Source organism: Leptinotarsa decemlineata, unplaced genomic scaffold (assembly GCF_025532065.1).
Source record: "Leptinotarsa decemlineata unplaced genomic scaffold, Ldec_3_MD MMD2_tig00026328_RagTag_RagTag, whole genome shotgun sequence".
In the NCBI taxonomy this organism is placed as follows: domain Eukaryota; kingdom Metazoa; phylum Arthropoda; class Insecta; order Coleoptera; family Chrysomelidae; genus Leptinotarsa; species Leptinotarsa decemlineata.
Window position 1 is genome coordinate 7,946,438 of NW_027412688.1, and position 23,674 is coordinate 7,970,111.

Consider the following 23,674-nt stretch of genomic DNA (forward strand, 5'->3'; position numbering starts at 1 on the left):
TGCTGCAGAGGTTATGCAATTTTTCATCCTCTTTTTTTTTAAGCAAAAAGCTCATAATAACCTCACTTTTTGGGCAAGCATCGAGTATTCGCTGACATAAGAATTGAACTCGTTTATTGGACGATACAGTTTCTCTTCCAACTTATTTAGTTATCCACAGGGATTGTGATAGTGGTATCGTTAGCATTCAATGTGATTTTTTCAAGGACAAAACACAAGCACCACAGAAAAATTCTCAAAGTGCTCTAAGAGCGGTGCCTGTGCGAAAATAATGATTCACATTGGATTTGAATCGCTGAGGATTAAATACATTTGGAAAAACGTTCTCACGCGGGTCTCCAAATGGAAGAGTTCTTGAACAATGAAATTCGAGGTGATATAGGCATCTGTGGTAAGTCGAAGTAAAATTTACATACAGAGCAAAGAAAAGTGGTCCAAAATCCGATCCGTATAACACCCCTAGTTGAACCTCATATGAATTAGATTTCACGTCATTGTATCTTATTATCATTATTTGGTCTTCAATACACTGTCTAACTGTCTAACAATTATCTCATATCTAGAGCAATTTCGTTAGTCATATTCAAATTGAAAAATCGACCTACATTCGCGGAGGAATCTCTGAAATGCTTTGCCTGAACATTTGTTTTTATATCGTTATAATGCACGTTCACTGCAAATTAAAACTACATTATCCGAAACCCATTGTTAGTAATTTATTTTAATTATTGCTTTGGGCAATGAAATTTCAAGTTCGATGCATTCATAGTCGGACATCGTGGATTTTTTCTCTAGGTATTGATTATGAAATCCACCGGTATTTTATTAAAACGTTCTATATCTCAATCATTTTGTATTAATATTTGAGCAGTGTGATTTATATTTCCATAACTTTTGGCACTCGCTCTGCATTGCTGATAGTTGTACAAAATCCCTTCATTTGTGAAACTGGGGGACTGGGGACTGAATTTATTACTTCAGTGGGACAAGATACAACTGTTGCAATTTGTATAACACCCTGGAATGGAAGACATTGTTGTTGTATAGTTTTTTTTATGGTATTTTTGCGAAAACCATTTGAACCAAGTTACAGGTCCAACCGACAAACGAAATCAAAATCGAAACCATTAAGTAGATTGTGTGGTCCCACGAAACTCTGGAAAGTTTGATGATCAGGAGAACGCCAATAATCAAAAAAAAATTGTCCTTCAATTGAATAATTGGAAATAGTAGAAAAATAAACCTAAATGGTATGTAATGGGCTAAGCAGATGACTTCAACTATCTTATTTCAGGACAAGCCTTGAATATTATACTAAGATACATTTGGTAAGAGGAGCGAGGTATAAGCCCATTCTAATCAACCATAATGGTATTGGTCAAAAGGATCCAGATATACGCACTACGACCTCTAAAACTTTGACGTCAATATATAGGTACAACAAATGCTGAGATGGTATCAATGCTTACCTATGGAAAGCTATGGGGGGTAAAATAAGATATGGAATACTTGCTATTCACGAAGGTGCTTAAACTTTTAATAATATACATATTTGGTTTGGTTGTTAAATATGAAACAATAGATCGCTATTGAAAAACAAGACAGTGTGCAAACACCGGCTAGTTTGGAAATAAGAGGGCAACAAGAATGCAAGTGAAAACCAATTCACCCAGAAAATTCAAATCGAAATGTACTCACCCATCCGTGCACAAAAAATAATTTTCTCAAAACTAACATTTTCATGTGTTTTGTAACAGTTTCATAATTCTGTACTTAAAAAAAAGTCACTATTTAAGAATGTCGAGTAGAATATACTGCAAAAAATCACAAATGTTACATCATCACAGTTGTTGAACTGAGACTTTAACTCAAGTTTCGTTTCTGACGTGGTGGTGGACGGACGTGCCGACAGCGACCGTCCACAAAGAAGGTTCGCAGACGCCATAGTTGGAGACGAAACTAAGTTTGTGTGTGTGAACAGTCTATAAGTGTTGAAGAGAAACAGCACTCCAATTCACGCCGGTTGGAGGCCGGGGTGGACCGGATGTCCACGTGGGAGTGTTATAGTGGATTTGCATAACACCTGTCCCCATTCACGCCGGTTGGAGGCTGGAGTGGACCGGATGTCCACGTGGAGACAGGATTTTACCAAATATAAGTGTTAATTATGTGTAAAAAGTCTTGAAGTCTCCAAAAACTATTAAGTGTTTTTTTATATAATAAAAAGTTTAGATAAAAAAGGGGTGGCAGCATTTCTGCGAGCAAGATAGCTGCGCACCCTCGACGAAGCTCCTATCAATTCTGATAGGAGGAGGATGGACAAATGCGCCGAAAGGAAGCAACGTTCAGAAACCTAGAGAGACTTTAAATACTTACCTGAACCTTACACAACTTCCATGACTGAGCCTAATTGGATATTCCATAGATTAGATCTTTCATTTTCATTGTCATATTACTATATTTACATCTCCAGTTATGATTTTTAGATACATGAATTTCAATTTAATTCATGTACATTATTTTACCGAAACAAGTATCTTAATACTAATCGTTCACTGCTTTATTCACATACAACATCTTTCAAAACATATTTAAAATTTGAATTATATATCGCTGTTTCTTCTGTCAATAAAGTTATTATTAATATTATTAGTATTATGAATATTATTATTACAGTCGTTTATTTTACTTCGAAATTTCTTCAGAAAATGAAAATAAATTCTCAATTATTAACGTTTTTGACGAGCCTTACAAACACTCAGAACTGAAACATTTGGTTATACATTTCTGAATGAATAATTTTTAAATTCGTATGTTATTGATGACAATAGTGTGAACCTACAGAAAAATTATTTCCTTTCGATTATTGGAATTAACCTTATTTTCAAAACTTGGGACTATATTACACACCTCAGTTGAAGAAAAATGAATATCATGTAGTGAATTTCCATATAATGGATTCGTCATGATTTGTAAAATGATTATAATTTTTGCGCCTCTCAAAAATGCATGCATTTCGCTAGCGTATGAATTTCACCTTCGGTAGCGATGTCACTTCGCTTGATTGATTTTATTTCACCATCATGCCAAAGGCTGCTTTCAAAAATATCCAGCTCTCATTTATATGTATTTTGGAAGCGCAGAAGGGCCACATTTTTATCACATTTTGACTTTTACCTCGACATTTCGAGAATCTTAGTCACAATTTGTTAATTAAAGTCGAAAATTTCGAGTTTGAAATTGGAGTTTCCAAGAAACAAGTAATAAACATATGTTGCTCCTGTGCGCCTTCGTAATTTATAAAGAAAAATGATGACAGTTTTTCAAATACTAATAAATTACGAATGAATGACGCAATACTGCTGCAAAACAAATTGAAACCACCCCAAGCTAGCCCTAACTTCCGCGCCGCCGCTGCTTCAGTTCATTTCCCCCGAAGGTCCGTGACCGGGCGATCGTCGTTTGTCCGTCGACCTACTTCACGTCCTCCGCCGGCGCGTCCTCGGAAAGTGCAAGCCGAAGCCGCCTTCGATGCTTTCGCTATTTCGATGCTTTCCTGCTGCCAGGTCAGTCTCCCGCGTCGCATGTTCGCCTATTCTGTGTCGCAGCAGCGCAATTCGCACGTGTTCTCGACAACACGGGGCGACCGTCGGTTGTTTTTGTGACGCCACGAATTGTTTTCTTTGTGGTGGCGGTGTGGATTTTTTTTTCGCTTGTGCGAAAGCCGGAGAAGAAAAATGCGGCAATTTTTGGGTGATTTGTTGGTCGGTGGTGCATAGATAACAGCACATGCGAGTGCGAGCGAAAACGGGATAGGAGCTGTTTGATGTGGGTAAATATTCGAACTTTATTGAAATTACATACATACTGTTTGCGTAGAGAGCTGGTAATGCGCTGTAGTTTGGCGGACGGATTTGAGAAGAAGTGGAATTTCAACAATGCCCTATTATCGGATCGGAAGTGACTAAATTAATAACTATTTTCAGTGGCGTGCCACGAATAATTCAGTCACTGCTATCATCAACTGAACATTTCAAAGACTTTGTATAGGCGAAGTAAACGATATTGTGAACTCTTAAATTGGCGGCACCCTCAAAGGCCAAAAAACCAATACATAGAAATGAACCGGCAGCGAACTACTCCACGTGGTCTGTAGGCTTGGCGGTTCGTATTGGATAGATTGACATATACTTTATTGTCCAAGAAAATACAATCTTATTGACAAGGCTTGGTAAAAAATCTGGTATATATACCACTTCAGAGAATAAGAGAAAAGAAACAATTCTAAAACACAAATACACAGAAACACAATTTGAGCAAAACTAAATTCACATATCTAATAGATGAAATATAAGTAACAATAGAAAATAAAATTCAACAAATTGCAGATAAAAAGTGTGTATAGTCCCTTTCAAAAGATGTAAATAACAAATATATACAATTTGAACATACTTATGTTCACGTGCCATGGCAATAAAATAATATATATCCCAGTATAACATAATTTAAACTATAGGTGTCAATATAAACAACAATAAAACACCTATATTAAATCACAGCAAAGTTCCATTGTAATATTCATCAAGATTGTAGTACGCTTTAGTTGCAAGGGCATCTTCAACAAGATTTCTGAACTTCTTGTATCTTTTTCCTTCCTAATTTCGTAAGGTATGTAATTATACAGCTTTTTACTTTCATAAATTAAAGAATACTTTGTCTGGCTTGTTTTTGAAACAGGAAGATGTATTTTATTTTCAGTTACTTGCCGGGTTATGTAATTTGTAGGTTCCGGAGTTCCAACCATGTTATGTTTTTTGTAAATCAGGCAAACAGTTTCAAGTATGAAAATACAAGTAACAGTGAGAATTTTTTCTCTCAAAAATAATGGTCTGCATGACTCACGTACTCCCACCTTGCATAAGTATCTAACAGCTCGCTTTTGCAAAACAAACACTGAATGAAAAAGTTGTTGACTGCAAAATCCCCAGAAGGCAACACCATGGACGTAGTATTTTTCTACGTCCATGGGCAACACCATATCTCATTTGAAACATCCTGATGCCAATTTTTTATTCAAAGCTAAAATATGTTGATCAAATTTTAATTTGGAATCCATGAAGATTCCCAGGAATTTGGATTGCTTTTTATTCTCAAGAATTTGTCCATTCAAGTATACATTGTTAATATTACAGCTGAAGGTGAGTAGGTTTGTTTTTTTATATTGAAGTACAAATATAATTTGTTCTAACCGAGTTTTATGATTGGCTGAAGAGTCAACAAATCAAATTTGAAGTCATGTTACGGTGACGAATAGAAATCGGGGAATGTGGGGATGGTTACATTACCGTCTTGTTCAGTTCAGGAACTGATCGCGATTTGAATGTTGAAATTCGATTTTGGTGCAGTTATAATTACTTAAATTGTTTGTTACCTGTTTAAAATGTGGCGTCCTTGGACAAGTACTAGTAGTAATAACGAGTGTGATAATAACGCAGACTTTTTCCACTGTAGCGATTCCAATAGCGATGGTGAACAATGCGAAAAAGAGATACCAGTTAATAAGATTCGGATTCATTTGAATATTGAAACACAGAGAGTATGTTTCAATGTATATAAGAATCTATATCTCAAGTTTGGTTTTGAGGGAAACAAACTATTACAATCAACATCAGATTGGACCGAAATTCCTTTCTCAACTGTACGTAAAATAGTCAAGAACAAACTAGAACTTTTAGATGTTCATCTGATATAATCATTGAAGAAAACAATATACGACTGTTACAAAGCAATGAAATTCCTACAACTGAAATCATAAGGAAGAAATTGAATACTTCAGGCCATTACGTGAGCTGCTGTGACAAAACTCTTCAGAATTGGACAAAGAAACTAGTACTCAGATTCAAAATAATAAACAAACGTCAAACATTCATGGAAAGCAGAAGAATAGTGGAATTGCGTAACAACTACTTAGAACAAATAACTAAATATAGATAAGAACAACGGCAAATTTTCTATTTGGACTAAACTTGGTATGACACTCACGACACAGTTACGAAAGGGTGGACTAATGGTTCGAGAAGGTGTACGCCTAATATGCCTGCAAACAAAGGATCGCGACTAATCGAGAAATTTTCAATGCCAGCTATGACATGGCACCCTAAATAAAAACAAATTTCAACTCTTCCTCCACTGATTTTCAAATGTGTTAGTTTCACTGTAGATTTCGCTCAAACGACAATACTTACGTGATCAACGTAACGTTTGATCCTTAAGCAATAAGGAGAAATATTTTTCGTTGTAATTTTCATAAAAAAAATCAGTTTTGAGTTGTTCTGTGCCTCAATATTTGAGTAATATGGAAATCGATTTATCCACGTTCTACGTGAAGAAAATATTAGCAAAAATGGCAACAGTTAGCCTGTTGGAAACATTATAAAGTTCTGATGATTTTTGTTTATTCCTTATATTGATCATCACCTTTTCAATTTTCCGAGGTGGAAAACAAAATTATGAGAGTTAGAAAAAAGTAAACGAAACAACATACATATTGTTTTTTTAACTCCCAGCTCGATGAAAAATTGAATGAATTATAATGAAAAATTATTGTTATCCCGTTGAGGAATCACAAATCTGATCATGAAAAAAAATTATCAACTAATCAATTTGAACGACTGAAAAATTGATGATATACACTTTAAAAAATATGAGGAACTGCCGGGATCCATGTCTTGTTGATGTTTAAGCTTTCTTCCTTGCGGTTGTGATCATAACACAAAAAGGTTTTCCAATAATTGACCAATCAGGTACAAACGAACCAGTACCATTTTGAGTTCGCGCATTGCAGCAAGGTAGTTCTCTGTAGTCTACCTCAATATCAGACGAAACGCCAGACATGAAAACCTGCAGAATACGGCTAATAAACACGAAAACATCGGACAATTTTTCTGCACATCAGACTTGTACGTTCCTTTATGGAATATTTATTATTAAACTAGTTGTCCGCGGCTTTACTCGCGTAGAATTTGGTTTGTCACATTAAGTTTCGTGACAGGCCATTTTAAAGAAATAGTTACAATATTTTTTTATCAACCCAAAACTTCAGGTTTCCAACTTCAGAACTGACGAAATTCAATACAATTTTTGCACCCCTATTTTTCTCCCTTGGATGGAAATTCCTGATTCCCTTTCTTGATGCTTATTTATGCTATACAAAGAACCTACCTGCATATTTCAAGATTCTAGATTCAGTAGCTTTGGCTGTACGTCAATATAAGAGCGGGCAATAGCTAGTAATTTATATTCTTACTTTTAAAATACATCAACTAAAAAAATATGCCAACTGCACTAATTAATGAATAACTTCGAATCGAATTACGTGACCTATAAAGAAATTCGCAAAACTAACATAACCGTCAACGACGTCTGCCCGCGTTCGGGTTGCGTTCTCGGCGATGGCGCTTCATCTTTCAGACCGCCCCTCTACCCCCGCGCATCGTCCCCATCATCTTACAGTAGATGCGACGCGCAATGGTTTAATGCGTTGCGTCAAGTTATTCTTATTGTTATACCTTTTGAACGATTCGTCCAAATTACTCAGTGTAGAAGACAATGTTTATCTATATTGAATACTTAAAACGACAATTGTATCAATTTTTTTTAACAATTTGACAGATATTCTAAAATTTGCATTGTAAAAAAAGAATCCAATTTAATTGTATTTATGGCACAGTATTTTGCATATAGTGGCTACCACATGAGAGGTAGATATATGTTATCGCGGACTTTTGTTAAGAACTATTCGAAATAAACAATTTTACTGTACCTATACATTATCTGCATGTAACTCCAATGGTATAGGCAGCGCACGCCAAAGTAGCTCTCATGGAGCAAGCATTTTTCAGACTTACTTAATACTTATCGTTATATTATGACCAAAATTACACAAAACCTCTGTAAATTGTAGCCTATATGTTGTTCTGATGTATGAGTTGTATTTATGTAAAGTATCATCTAAATCCGTTTAGTCGTTTAGGCGTGAAAGAGTCACAAACTACTACATTTTTACATTCATTCTTACAAACTTTCACATTTTTATTAGTATAGATAGATGGATAGATAGTATAGATGACGAGAAACTGCATCTTAGTAACAATCATTACTGCCGTTGTTAGTTATGAAAATGGTAAATGATGAAATTTTCGTGAAAAATATTTTCCATCAATAATTTTTCCATCAATGATTTTTACATCAATTCCTTCAAAATAACAGAAAATATTGTATCTACATGCAGACTCATTCATATTCAGAAAGTAATAAGTTGAATCTATAGACATATTCCTTTTTGATAGCATATGTGTGATAGTTATATAATAATAATAATAATGACGTTTATTGTGCAAAATCAAGTTTTATTCAACTGTCGAGTTGTTTTATGATTTGATTGTGAAGCGGGGGCTTTTGAAATATATGCGGATGAAAAATATATTGTTGATCGACGAGTTAATCGTGCATTTCAACCTAACCTAAGTAACAGGCAGCACAATTACTGTGTTATCAACGCCATCTCTGTGATGTAAAGATGAATGCTTACTATAGAGTTGAAACGTTCCGCAATCAACGATATTTCTATTGCATAATGAAGTTCCTGCGAACTTAGTCTGTTTGATCAGTTTACTTGCATGTTTACATACTAATGTTTGTTATCAACTGATAAAACTATTTCGTAAACACCTACGATACTTTTACGTTAAATGAATGAAAAATGCGCAATAACAATATATATATATATATATATATATATATATATATATATATATATATTCATGGTGGTTCAACTAAAAGCACATTATTCTTAGAACTTTTTGTAGAATCCACGAATGTACTCAATAATAATGATAATAATATTAATAATTGTTTTTATTGATAGGTAAGAAAAAAAAATACAATATATGGCATACAATATATACAATCCACCCACGTACCTATCAAAAGGCATAATTCAATTTCTGATCTTGTCACGAATGACTCAATCAGAAGTTGCTCTTCCATTCAAGCTCGAAAAAATAAATAAAAAATATTGTATATATACAAGATAATGGGCCGGTGAGGTGGCCAGCAAGGTCTCCAGACCTAAGTGGTATGGATACATTCTTATGGGGTCCCCTGAAAAATAGAGTTTATGATCAGAGGAAATATCAAAATATTGAGGACCTTCAACACAGCATTGTTAGAGAGTTCGGAAAATTGAGGAGAAGAGAAATTAATCGTGCAGTGAATAATATTCGAAGAAGGGCACAGTTGTGTTATCATGAACAAGGCCAGCATTTTGAGCATTTGCTGTAATTTACTTTTGTCTTTACATTTTACTTAATTATTGTTATTTGTTCAAAATTCTATTCTATTCTGTCTCCGTATTTTTTCATTGGCTTTCAAACGAACCAAACTCGGTGTTTTTTTGATCCAATAACTTGAACATAGTTCGATGTGGTTGTCGTCTTTTGGGGATACAAGTTTAAATACATTTCTTAATCTCTTCTTTGTTAATTCATGGAAGCCATTTTTCGCCAAAAATTCAATGACTTGTACAATAACAAAATTTCACTGAGTGTAACAAATTGAAAGTCGAATTTAGAAACATCAAAGTCAAAGCATATTATAATAAAAATTATTGTTTTTCAGTATCTTCAATTTTTCTAAAAAGAATGATAACTTATGACACATCATTGAAAAGGTAAAATTTGGTTCTATTCAAAACAGAAAGAGTTCAATGTAGCGCCCATAAGACAAAATAAAGTTGATGATGGTGACCGGAAGACGAAACGTCGTATATCAAATCTGAAAACAACATTATGTAGCAGAGTATCCTTCGAAAAATAAAGCTAGAAAAAAATAAATACCATTTTCCGAAATTTCACTTTTTCCCGGATATCTCCGGATATACTCGGAATTTCAGAACTTTCTCAACAGCATATTGTTAGTCAGGTAAATGCGCCATTGCCCCAATTCAACCATCTTCCTATCTCTCATAGTTTCCGAGACCCCAATGGTGAGGATCGAATTTTGAAACACCCTGTATGTCTCAGTTTTCTACCTCTAATATTTTTATGTTACGGCCGATTTCATAAAGAAACATAAAGGTTACTTTAACTTTAAATGATACTTTAATAAATATTTTTGATTTCATAACCAAGTTAAAGTGTCCTTTAAGCCAAAAACGTCCTTCAAAGTTAAAGTGTCGATTTCTCTACTTCAACTCGCTAAAGTGTCATTTAACTACAACATAACCTCAATTTTAATAATTGTTATTTGTTGTGCTACTCGCTACGTTTGCTAGTTTTGTGTTCGTTTAGCCATAATAATCATAAAAATATGAATAATTTTGAAACGTCTAGCTCAAGTTCATCTGATGAAGAATTTATTTATACTAGAAGACCAAAAGTGTATAGGAAAAGAACAGACTGCTTCGAAAAATATGATGAGCTTGACTTTTACCAATGTTTTCGCTTAAAAAAACAAACTGTTTTGTATCTACTAGATGAAATAAAAGAACAAATTCAGTTACCTACTAATAAGTAAGTTGTAAAATTTGTATTATTAACAGAATTATAAAAAAATTTATTTATTTTTTAGAGGTGGGTGCATTACACCATTACAACAATTATTGTTGACTTTAAGATTCTACGCATCAGGAAATATGCAAATAATCGTATCAGATTTTATGGGAGTGTCTAGAAGTTCAGCTAGCAGGATTATCAAAAAGGTGTCTATTGCTATTGCCTCACTAGCCCGACAACACATTCGCATGTATGAAAATAAAAGGGAATTGGAAGAAGCAGTTGAAAAATTTTATGAAATAGCTTCATTTCCCAAGACCATTGGAGCAATTGATTGCACATTAGTTAAAATTGATTCTCCCGGTGGAAATGATGCAGAAATATTCAGATGTAGAAAATCTTATTTTGCATTAAATGTTCAGACAGTAAGCGATGCTAAATTGAAAATAAGAGATATTGTTGTGAGATGGCCAGGATCGGTGCATGACCAAACAATTTTTAATAATAGCAGTTTAAAGCAAAAATTTGAAAATGGTGTATTTGGTCAGTATATGCTAATTGGTGACAGTGGATATTCTCTAAAGCCATATCTTATGACTAAGTTACAACAAACTAGAACACCTGCTGAAAATTTATACAATGAGTCTATAATAAGGACTCGAAATGTAGTAGAGCGTCAATACGGTTTATGGAAAAGACGATTTCCCGTTTTGAGGTTTGGCATGAGACTAAAACTAGAGACCACAATGGCAGTAATAGTCGCAACTGCAGTTCTTCATAACATTGCCATTGATATGAATGATAACTTTACTGAAGAAGATGAAATAGAGGAAGACGATGAGGATGTATTACCCCCCATGGAAAATAATCCAAATATAGCAGAAAATATAAGGAATTTGATAATTAATGAACATTTTGCTAGATTGTAAATACTAATAATAATTAAAAATCAGTTTTATGAAACATTTAATTTATTTAATTGTTTTTCTTTTAATTTGATTTCTAAATCCAATAAAGTCATTTTTTTTAAATGTTCTTCTTCTCCTTGATCTCTCCTTCTCCTCTGCTTCTACCGTTTTTTCAAGAAGCTCCTTTTTCTTTTTATAATACTCTTCTTTTGCATTATATAACGGGTTTATTTTGGTTGGGTGTAGTTTTCCGTTGGCTTTTCTTTTTAAATTATTAGGTGCATAACTACTCCAATCGATTTTTTTCTTAATATGCGTTTGCTGGGAACAGACAAGAGTTATATAATAAAAATTACAACTGTACCACACACAATTCAAAACTCACTTTTTTACTAGACATGCTCCCTGAGGGTGTCACTGATGTAGGAGGTGATATCTGGTTCTCCTCCAATACAATTTCTTCAGTAAATTCAGGTACTATCTAAAAGCAAATGTACTATTACATTTTTTGAGGTCCTAACTTAAATATTAGCTTTAATCAGCATAACAAATTAAAAGGTTTGGGAAAAAAAGTTTTTGGCTTTCTACTTCTCCATCTTGATACAAAAAAAAATGTAGGTATCTTCGAAAGAAAGGAAGGAAGTAATCAATTTGAAAATAAGTAACTCTATACATAGATGTGTAGATCATGCGAAGAAACAATTTTCAGACACATACTGGAAGGAAGCCCTCCTGAAACAGCTACTTTCATATGAACATTGAATTACACGACAGAAAAAAATTCTTTCGAAACAATACTGAATTATACAGAAGATACTTTGTAATGTAATTCAATGTTTATATGAAAATAGCTGTTTCAGGAGGACTTCCTTCCAGTTATTATCTGAAAGATGTTTCTTTGCATGATGTACACATCCATGTATAGAGTTACTTATTTTCAAATTGATTACTTCTTTCCTTTCTTTGGAAGATTCCCACATAATTTTTGTATCAAGAAGAAGTAGTAGAAAGCCAAAAAATTTCTTTCCCAAAAATTAATCACTCCTAAAAATATAAACCCTTCAATTCAAAATAAAAGGTCTTTCCGAACTATGGATTAGTAGTGAAAAAAATCTATAACTTACTGATTGCGTAGAAATCTCTGACATTTCATCTTTGGCTTCTCCTGCTGCAATTATTGTCATTTCTGAATCCTGTAACAATATATTCAGAATAATTAATATTATACAAGTATGTTCCCAAGACAAAAAATAACAAATTTATCTTGACAACTATTAACAGGTTGCTAATATATTATCATTTAAAAAACGGTTTATTTACTTACAACAAATTGTTGAGGATATTCTTTTAGAAGTTCTTCCTTTAAAACTGAAGATGATGCATCCATTCCAAGATCCTATAATACCACATACAATTAATATTTAATTTTATTGCCCTAACCAATACAGATAAAATCATGAAAGAAATAATGTTTTTAACCATTAAACAAATTTTAGTTTGGTAACTGTTAAAACAAAATGATTTGGTTATAAAAAAATGTAATTACATTTATGAAATCGCTATCCAAGCTGTTATTCAAACCCACCACCGTTTTCATATTTATTATATTTAGGGTTGCTTCTGTTACAGGATCTAAATCAATTTTTATTGCGGGACCACCCCCTGTTCCCGTCATATATGATTTTTGTTTCGCCACATCCTTTCTAGCTTTTGTTTTCAGATTATCAAATTTTGCTTTAATCTGAGATATACTTCTCACTTGTATATTTCTGGAGTTGAAGCTGGAAAGTACTTTGCGCCATGCCTCTTCCTAAAATCATATTTAAATTTATTAATATTGAGGTATCTAACTACATAGATATATATAGTTTTAATTTATTATTTCAAGCTCACACCCTTCACCCTTGATGAAGTAAAATTAGGGTTATGATTACATTAACATGTATTCTACAATAAATAAAATACACACAAAAAATTGCTTGTACTTGTAATACATACCTTTTCTGCATTCGTTACTTTATTAGTAGTTTTGCATTCTAAAATATGCTTGAATTTTTCAATTTCTTGTATTAAATTCATTTCTTCCTCCCGAGAAAAATTTGACGAGCGAACTTTCTTATTATTATTTACCATTTCCATTTCAGTCCAAATCAATCGTCCTCACAAATACAAATAACAAAAACATCAAACACCACAACTCTTAACCTTACTTATTCAAACACTGAACTTAAATACTCGTCAAATATGACAAATCTTGTCAAAATCCATGAATTCCAGGTTGACCAACATCTTAAAAATTACTTAAAAGATACTTTATGGAAAGGGCACTTTAATATTAATTATGAAACCAAATGACGGCAACAGCTACTTTAAAGGGGACTTTAGTGTAAAGTCTCCTTTCGGTAAAGTGGACTTTAGATATTGATTATGAAATCGGCCGTTAGTTTTATTCATTTCTGAATGAGAATTTTGTCATTATGTCATTATTATGATATATTTTGTGGTTTTCTACCCCTCACTCATTAAGTTTTTCCTGGTTTATTTATGTTTGTTGAAGTTTCCCTCCTTATCTTGCAAGTCGCTATTTTTATTGCTTTCAATTTATTTCCTTCTGTCAATTGTGTTCTTTTTTTTTAAGGATATTCATGTAATTTCATGAAAAAAGTAATGATGTCAGATCTTTAGCATATTGAAGACTCTCCTATTTTTTCTCTGTACTTCTGTACCTAGAACTTTTTCTTCCACTATCATTATCGCTAAAAAACTATCAACTGAAGGTATCCTACTATTACATTTTTCCATAATTTATAATCATGTTTGTCCGATGGTGAACATAATTTGTCAAGAGAAACACTAAAAGACCTCGAAATTTTATTGATGAATTTCCATTTTTAAGGAAAACTTTGTAACTTTTTAATACCTTCTACGATCTCTATACTTTTATTCTATTTATACTGTTTGTTTCAGCTTGAATAAAATGCAGATAATGGAAGACGTACGAGAAGGTTGCAATGTCCAGCCCTCCTCTCCCGGACATGCCGAGCAGCGTACTGATGAATCTCAACCGAAATCCGAAACGAATGTTGAAGAAAAACCAAGAGATGAACCTGACGAGGAAGTGAAAACTGAAAACGACAAGGACGTTAAACATATGGACGAAGCCAGAGAGAATGAAGAAGCGGCAGAAATCAAAGCGGAGCCAGAAACAGTGGAGGAGACCTACAGCAATTCCAGCTCTCCGAACGCGGAACCAAGCAAGAGAAAGTTGGAAAACGACGAGTTTCCCGTGAAAAGACTGCGTGCCGAGATCCACGAGAATTTTGCATCCCGCGACAAGATTCTCAACGAATTCATCAACATGGCGGATTGCAACAGCCTGGAGCAACTGAATTCCTACAGCGAACAACTTCTAGCAGAAGTTAAAACCTTGAATGAACTCGCCAAGGAGAAGGAAAGAGAGTGGAACAACATCATCCATCTGAAGAAGCTGAAGGAAGAACTCCTGTTGAGAATGCAGCGGAAAAGGCAACTCTTGCTGATGAACGAGAAGTCAGACTATTCTGATCTGCGTAACGAATCTCAAAACGAACATACTGACGAGCGTTCGAAGAACAGCCTATCCCAGAACTTTCTGAAATCCAACTTAACGAGTCCTAGGTCGGCCTTGCGCATCCCTAGTATCACCTTGAATGGGAACAACGCCAAAAACCGGAACTTAATGCCGAAACCGCAGCAGAACTCATTAGAAACGAACGGAGCAGCTGACTTGCGTCAAGGAAAACGACTCACCTTGGACGTGCAGTCAATTATTGCTGATTATAGGCAGAGACATCCCGAAGTTGTTCCACGGCGAGGTAGAAGAATTAGGCAGCCCGATGGGTCACACAAATATTCGAATAGTATCTTGAATTTCTCTTCTATGGCATTAGGCAGTGGCTCGCAAGTCAGACAAGGTTCCGATGTCAAAAATGAGCTGAATGTGCTGCTAAACACCATAAATATGGTAAGTTCTGTGAAATGGGTTTGAGATATATTGAATTCCGTTGATAATATTGGTACACAGAATTCCATATAGTTCTCACTGAAACTGTGATTATGAATGTTTCAAAAGATAATTTTGCACTTGCATTTGCATTTGCACGATTGGTTCAACTACTTGGCTCTCTTTCTCCTTAACTTTTAACGTTCATCTTTGATGTGGTGTTACTATATAGTATATACTATTGTAAACCGCTAGCCTTTGTCAATTTGTAGCTATTCGAATGGTCTCTAAAGTTCCATCTTCTGTTCAATTTGGGAAGTATTTTATATGTGATGAGCTCTGCACCATCCTCCTTTCTGAAAATGATATTCATTGTTAATGTATTCCTCCCGGATCCTCCGGGAGAAGGAAATATTAAGAGCAGATAGTTGTTGGTTCACAGATGGATCAAAAACACCTTCCGGATCTGGTGCAGGTGTTTTCAGTCGCATACCCAGGACAGAGTTATCTACCTGCCTAGGAACTTATGCGACTGTATTTCAAGCGGAAATTTACGTTATTGAATTGTGTGCGGACAGATTGGATAAATCCAACCTCACTCACAAATCAATAAAAATATTCTCGGACAGTCAAGCGGCGTCGGAGGCTCTTGGCTCCTACTGAGCAACGTCTAAATTGGTAGCAAACTGCCAAAAATGACTCTCTTCGATAGGAAAACTTAATAGATTGTCTCTGGTCTGGATTCCTGGCCATACTGGCCTGGAAGGCAATGAAGCTGCGGACTCTCTTGCAAAGGAGGGTGCTGCAAGCAGCTTCATTGGACCAGAGCCTGTCATTGGCATCGCATTGCGCTTTGCCAAACAAACACTGAACACCTGGATGGCAAGAAGATTTATGGACTTCTGGCAGAATCTTCCAGCAGGATTGGCTCACTCCAAGGCGTTTATTCACCCTTCGAAGCTTGATTTCAAACAGTTGTTGGATAGTAGGGATGAACTACGATGTCTAACAGGCCTTCTTACAGGTCACTGTCATTTGAATCTCATATGCAGAGACAGTGTGTGTCGCCTCTGTCTGGAAAATGATGAGACAGCAGAGCATATACTTTGTGCCTGCCCCGCTGAGGACCGAATCAGGTTCTTTGAGTTCGGCAGATCCGTACTCTCACCATCTGACCTGAAAGACCATTCATCATACAAATTAATCGATCGGCTTCGTTAAGAAGCTGGGTTTATTTGATCGAGTGTTAGTAGGTGTGAGCCACAATAAACCCTTGTGGGTTGCGGTGGATGGTCGAATAGACCCACTCACTTTAGACCTACCTACCTACCTATGTCTCCTTATTAGAGAGAGAGAGAGGTTGTTATTGTCTCTGCCTCGACGGGTGTGAAGTTATCCACATCCACAAAGTACACTGAGAAAAATATATCGAATTGTCATTTTTTCACCTACCATTTCTCAATATGATACGCTTATTGACTGATTTAATGAAAAAAAGAATCGTCTTAGTTTATTAAACTGTCTGAAGGGGTGAAAATAGGGTGGAAATATTTGAAAAAATCGTAAAATGAAAATTCGACTTTGTACACCTAAAAAATTGAAATATGTTATTCCTGATGATCTATTCGACAAGAAAAACTTCACGTTATAGTTTTCCAGGCCGTCTGAGGGGGTGAAATTGGGGTGGAGAGTTGAAAAAATCATATTTTCAAATATTCAGTTGACAGATTGAATAATCTATGAATTAAGTTCATACCGTCGCATTCACCAGTTCAAAAATATTATTCATTATATCTATTATCCATAGATAGTTGGTAGGAAAAATATTTGCCTAGATCCGTGGTGTGGAGTGCAATAGCACAGTGTTGCCAAATAGTCTAACGCTTTGTTCCTGTGATCGAAACTATAAAAATGAATGACAAATTAACTCGTAGGTGTACACATTCAATTTTCAAAGATACGATTTTTTCAACTTTCCACCCCATTTTCACTCCCTCAGACGGTCTGGAAAACTATAACACCCGTTCTGCCTCGCTTTGTTTGTCCTTAAAATGCTCTCAACTTTATAGGACTGACTGTTGACTGAGTTTCTCCGATTTCGAAGTGTTCTCCTACTTGACAATTATGGTTTTGTTCGAACAGCCTTGACTTGGGCTTATTTCATGAATTTCTGCTATCCCCGAGTTACTTCAAATATATAAAAAATATATCATATATGCCATCTAAAACTCTAGAGTCTTTCATTATGCTCTTCCTATCTTTAAATTTAAATGAAACAAAGTCTGTGTGAGATATCATCGAAATTTGTTATTCGTTTGAAAGACCTATTGATGCCATTATGTATGTATCTTTCGAATGTCTGCCACGGTTTCTCTGGCTGGAGCGCACCCGAAACGTCCAGTTTTCCACGACTCTGGCGCGTAAATCTGGCTGAATTTGACCGAAGACATGGGTTATGTTGGCTTTGAGGACTGCTGTAGTTGCTTATTCGCATACACCTGCGACTTAAGGAAACCCAACAAGAAGAATTCTAACAAGGGCAATTCGCACATCACCTCCACGTCTCGTGCAGAATATCTAGTGTGGCATGAGCTGTGTGGCACGTAGTGTCGTTATGTTGAAACCACATGTCGTTGGTGTCCAGATCATCCAGTTCAGGCCGAAAGAAGTTAGTAATCATCGACCTACAGTGCTTGCCGTTGACAGTGATGAGCTGGCCAACATTCTTCTCAAAGAAATATGGACCGATGATGCCACCAGCTCAAAATCCACACCAAACAGTGACTTTTTCAGGATGCATTGGGCGCTCTTGGATCTCATGTAGATTGGTATCATCCCAAATTCGACATTTTGTTGTTCACTTACCCATTCATCCAGAAATGGACCTCATTGCTGAAGATAATTAATTTTTCGATGAAAATTAGGATCAGTTTGCTAACTGCTCCAGAGCCCATTCAGCGAACACACAAGTCGAATCCGTTGAATTTGCATGTGTTGTTAAATGCTATATTCGTCCATGGTGGTTTGACAGATGTCGAAATGCACAGGTCTGCAATTCAATTGCACAGGTCTGCAAAAAAAACTTAAAAAAAATTGTTTTGACTTCATTAACTGATCTTTATGTAGTTTTTTGCGCTGACTACAAAAATGACATTTGTTTTTATCTACCACGTAAGGTTTGCCTACAAAATAAGAATGAAATAATTGAAAAAGTACAAAAAAACGAGGAATTGTGGATTTATTTTTATTATTTTAACATGAAGTGAAAGCAAAAAAACAATGCTACCTACATAGCTAAAATAAGCATAATAGTGATACACAAGTGTTTGCAAAATGATTATAAGTCTTTATAAAAAATTTTCTTTTATCGTCAAAGCTTCTTTTGGTACTTTTTCGGATGTGTTCTTGTGAATTTTCCCTTTTTAACATCCAACAGTAGTCTGCCATTATGTTAACATTCCACCGACCGTGGTATCTGCGTTTCATTTCTTTTATGTCTTGATGGAATCGTTCTTCTTGTTCCTCACTTACAGCCCCTAGATTTTCGGGAAAGTAGTCCAGATATGAGTGAAGGGAATGGACTTTGACACTCATGTTGTAGCCCAACATTTTGTAGTTTTGTATCAATTCAGCAACCAAAGTTTTGTAGTTTGGGTCTTTTTGTTTCCAAGAAAGCCTGTTATAACAAGTTTAAATGAATTCCAGGAATTTTTTCCTTCTATTTCCATTTTAGTGACAAAGCTTTCATCTTTCAAAAGTTGTCTTATGTCAGGTCCAACGAAGACTCCTTCTTTTAGTTCAGCATCGGATAGACCAGGAAACTTTTCAGAAAGATACTTGAAACAGTCTCCTTCTTTGTCTAATGCTTTCACAAACTGTTTCATTAGCCCCAATTTAATATGGAGTGGTGGAAGTAAGATTTTTTTAGGATCCACTGAACTTTGTTTTTCAACATTTTTAACTCCTGGAATAAGACCCTTTCTTATTAGCCACACCTGCTTGACATAGTGTTGTTTCCTGTCCCATTCACAAAAAAATCATGGAAACTTAGTGTAACCACTTTGTTGACCTAGCAACATTGAAATAACTTTCAAGTCTCCACAAATGGTCCACTTATGATCAGAGTAGCTGAGCTTATTAAGAAAAAATTCAAGATTTTCGTAGCATTCTTTCAAATGGACTGAGTGTCCAACAGGCACAGGAGCATATTGGTTCCATTGCGAATAAGTACAGCTTTCAAACTTCTTTTTGATGAATCGATAAAAAGTCTCCATTCCTCTGGTTCATACGTTATATTGAACATTTCCATGGTACCATGAAAATGGAACACCGGAGGCTAACATATGTCTTTCTTTAAGTCTTGACCCTAAAACTTCTGCTGAGTCCTTTGGGAGGCCCAGATCTCGTACTAAATCGCTCAAGTCTGATTGAGAGAAAAGTTCAGGGTCATTGGTACCTGGATCGTAGCTGTCATCACTTTCGCTACTGCTACTATGTGTTTTTGCGTCTAACTCGTCTAAAATGTTATCCAAGGTATCCGGAGGTGAAGGAATAGGCAAGTTAGAGGTCCGTGAGAAACAGGGTGAACAGCTGAACATATGTTGGTGTGGTATGAAATTTTCTTTCTGTTTTTTAAATTGAAACCTTGCACTGAACAAGAACAAAAATAATAGTCATCACTGTGATTTTCAGGCTCTCTCCAAACCATGGGTACTCCAAAACGAAATGATTTTTTCTTACCTTGAAACCATTGTCTAAGTTCTTCAACACATACAGAACACACTATTTGGGGAGCTCAAGATTTATCTTGGTGCCCTAATTCAATACCAAAGTATGCAAAATATACCTTCTGAACAAAATTAGAAATAGTCCGTCGTTGCTTCTTGATGGTATAAGACCCACAAATATAACAGAAACTGTTAGGAGAGTTAACACATCTTCTAGTAGCCATTTCTTTTCAAAACGGTAGCACAAAACTGTTTGATGTGTACACTACAGTGGCTGGCTCCACACTGATCGAGTCACTGCCTGTAGCTACATTGTGTAGTAACTTGTTCATAATAAAAGCTCCATCATTCAGACTCAATTTACCGCTTGTATAGGCTATATAATATAATGAGAAAATTTCAGGTGAAATTTGTGACTTATCTATAGGTGTTAGAATTTTTTTACTATTTTTTCCGTAATCTGCGCAAAATGAAGAGTTCTGTACAACTTTCGATTTTGATTATTTGTACAAGAATTTGAACTTCAAATGTTCTGTGTGGTAGTGCTCACTATTTTCGAATAAAATTATCTTTCATTTTCAATAACAATTCTAAACATGCGGCAAATGAGTCATTAGGAGAGATTTTTAGGCGGATCAAGTATCCGTGCCCTCCCCTGATTGTTGTATGACCCCATTCGTTATGAAATCAGTAAATATCTGCACTAAAAATTATTTTTTGAGTTATATTTTCTATATCAGTTCCGTAGTTCTGCAAGTATCTAATTTTGAATTGGAGACTTGGTTCAAATAAACTTTCCCATGATTCAGGAACAGAACAATTTTCCTGGTTCTTGGACTTCACTGGAAACATCTCTGTAATGTACATAGGAAAAAGACGTAACAGAAGTTGTAAATTTATGCATTTTTCCAATTTCAGAATAGACAAGAAGGCGGAAGGCCATCCACCGTGGACCCATCAGCTGCCAATTCTCAAGATGGTGTATCCTTCAAGGACATGCTCGTTCAGTTCGCCAAATTGTCGCAGAGCGAAAGAAATGAGCTTATCCAGAATGCCATAAAACCCCCGCCGCCATATCCAGAAGTCACAGTTCATCCAGTTCCTACAACTTCAGCACCAACAGCCCCATCAACTCCAACAAATTCCCTTTTACATGGTATATTGACAAAGGTATGTGTAGTCAACGGTGTGTTAGAGCAATATCAGATCCTGATTTTTTCAGACTCCTCCAAAGCAGACCTCTAAGTCTTCGTTCAGTCCAACACTGGCTCGACTTTTGACAGCGCCTGAAAGAGCTGCCAACAACCTCGCAACTTCCACTCCCACGGCAGGTTCTAACACGACGATTCATCCTTCCAATATGTCGATATCTGAAATATTATCAAGCAGTAAGGTAAGAATATTTCGCATTGCTGAAATCTTATTAGCCGTTTCCTGACTGAAAAGTGCAGTGTCTGTACAGAAAGTATTCAATTCTATATGTCCTATTATTTCCATTGAGTTGTGTGTACGAATATCCGAGATGCATATTAAAAGTCGATCAGAATGAAAGTAAATATCATACTCAAGCCACTATCTCAATAAAAAATACACATACCCCCTTTAGTATTGAAAAAATTCATTTCACAATAGAATAAAAGTACCCTTTCAGTGCGAGTTCTGCTATTGGTATCATCAGGTTTTAGGTTATGATTGCTATTACTGACTCTGTAGCGGCGGAAAAACGAATTGAATTCGCCAAGATAGTGAAGAAGGTCAAGTCACCTCCAGCAATTTTACTGTAGGAGAAAATGTAACTCTCGAAACATTGAATCCCGATTCCAAAATCATCATTCTGCCTGCAGACAATGGCAATGCACCTACAGAATATGACAGAAAAATCACCGACCTTCTTTAACCAATAGTGTACAGGAAGCTGTCCCAAGTTTCCACAAAAGCACAACTCCAGAGTACCAACCACTTCATCAAGGTGTCATAGATACCAGGCGACATTCAGAAAACTATTGTTAGCAGGAAGTAGAATGCCATTGAAACTCCTCAGCCTTACAAACCCCCAAGTTTGTGAGGCTTACCGAAAATCCACGAAGCCTCAGTCCAATTGTTAGTGCCTCGGATTCACCAAGGTATGCACTAGCTGAGTATCTCGTTACGCTACTACAACCTCATGTAGCCATACTGAAACTTACGTTAAAGACTCATCAGGACAATTCATTGATCGATTCAAAAAAATACAGTTAATGGGGTGGAATATTCTGGTAAGTTTTCACCAAGGTGTCCCGACAGATGAATAAACTTTCGAATCACCACCCCAGTCAGAAGCGAGGAATAAAGGGCTCATTCAGGCTAATTTAGTTTTTTATTGAAAATAATATATTATAAAAGTAAATCATCTCCCAAGTATCCCACAAAATTTTCCGGTTTATATGTCAATTAACAACTGAACAAGAGCAATTGAAAATTTGGTACATCCTGACGTCAAACTTCATGCTATCAGTAAATACGTTGCGAAGAGTATGAATGATATCCTGGAGCATCTGAATAGTCAAAACCAAATAGTATACAGTTTGCGATGGATATTGAGGCAGGCAACTAGTATTTCTGGATGTTCTTTCTGGTGATAAGAACTGGAGACCAATTAAATCACAGAGAAAGGCTACCGTCACCGACAAATGACTCAGCGCTCGAACCACCACCACCACCACCATCAGAAGTGAGGAATAATTGCATAATTGATTAAATGAACGGAAAAGATTTGCGCCCCACAATATCTAGAAGAATAAGTAAAAAATGTTACAGGTTCATTTTGCTAATGGGTGCTCGGAACAGTACATCGAAAAGATGACGAAATTTATTCCGAATGTACGTCATAGCAAGAGGCAACGACAAAGTTCTTTCTATCCTTCATGCTATCAGTAAATACGTCCGGAAGAGTCTGAATGATCTCCTGGAGCATCTGAATAGTCAAAACCAAATATATAGTTCGCGATGGATGTTGAGGCAGGCAACCAGTATTTCTGGATGTTCTTTCTGGTGATAAGAACTGGAGACCAATTAAATCACAGAGAAAGGCAACCGTCACCGACAAATGAATTAGCGCTCGAACCACCACCGTCAGAAGTGAGGAATAATTGCATAATTGATTAAATGAACGGAAAAGATATGCGCCCCACAGTATCTAGAAGAATTAGTAATAAACGTTAGAGGTTTATTTCGCTAATGATACTCGGAATAGTACATCGAGAAGGTGACGAAATTTATTCCGAATGTACGTCATAGCAAGAGGCAATGACAAAGTTCTTTCTATCCTTCATGCTATCAGTAAATACGTTGCGAAGAGTATGAATGATATCCTGGTGCATCTGAATAGTCAAAACCAAATATATAGTTCGCGATGGATATTGAGGCAGGCAACCAGTATTTCTGGATGTTCTTTCTGGTGATAAGAACTGGAGACCAATTAAATCACAGAGAAAGGCAACCGTCACCGACAAATGAATTAGCGCT

At 35.7% G+C, this 23,674-nt stretch overlaps 2 protein-coding genes across 8 annotated transcripts in view; one reads left to right on the forward strand and one right to left on the reverse strand.

The window, feature by feature from the left end:
* Positions 1 to 23,674, forward strand: part of LOC111502472 (uncharacterized) — a 99,029-nt gene that overhangs the window by 62,701 nt on the left and 12,654 nt on the right. For 5 of the 7 annotated variants that reach the window (XM_023156558.2, XM_074182427.1, XM_023156559.2 and 2 more), the window contains 3 exons: positions 14,429 to 15,464; positions 21,089 to 21,340; positions 21,393 to 21,563. In XM_023156558.2, the coding sequence (XP_023012326.2) occupies positions 14,429 to 15,464; positions 21,089 to 21,340; positions 21,393 to 21,563 (1,459 nt within the window). Of the gene's footprint in view, positions 1 to 3,528; positions 3,833 to 14,428; positions 15,465 to 21,088; positions 21,341 to 21,392; positions 21,564 to 23,674 lie in introns of those variants that run through there. The other 2 variants (XM_023156562.2, XM_023156563.2) reach the window with 2 other exon arrangements.
* LOC141485525 (uncharacterized) lies at positions 11,525 to 13,923 on the reverse strand. Its single transcript, XM_074182358.1, has 6 exons — positions 13,460 to 13,923; positions 13,008 to 13,271; positions 12,786 to 12,857; positions 12,586 to 12,654; positions 11,847 to 11,942; positions 11,525 to 11,782 (listed from the first exon to the last, which is right to left on the reverse strand). Exons 1-6 carry the CDS (start codon positions 13,598 to 13,600, stop codon positions 11,525 to 11,527), a joined length of 900 nt encoding a protein of 299 aa, XP_074038459.1. The 5' UTR covers positions 13,601 to 13,923.

Excerpts from the sequence above, each read along its gene's own strand:
- LOC141485525 (XM_074182358.1), bottom strand. The coding sequence starts at position 13,600 with ATGGAAATGGTAAATAATAATAAGAAAGTTCGCTCGTCAAATTTTTCT. Across the intron at positions 12,858-13,007 it reads TGGATAGCGATTTCATAAAT|GATCTTGGAATGGATGCATC; the intron begins GTAATTACATTT and ends GTGGTATTATAG. Across the intron at positions 11,783-11,846 it reads GGAGCATGTCTAGTAAAAAA|CAAACGCATATTAAGAAAAA; the intron begins GTGAGTTTTGAA and ends GTCTGTTCCCAG.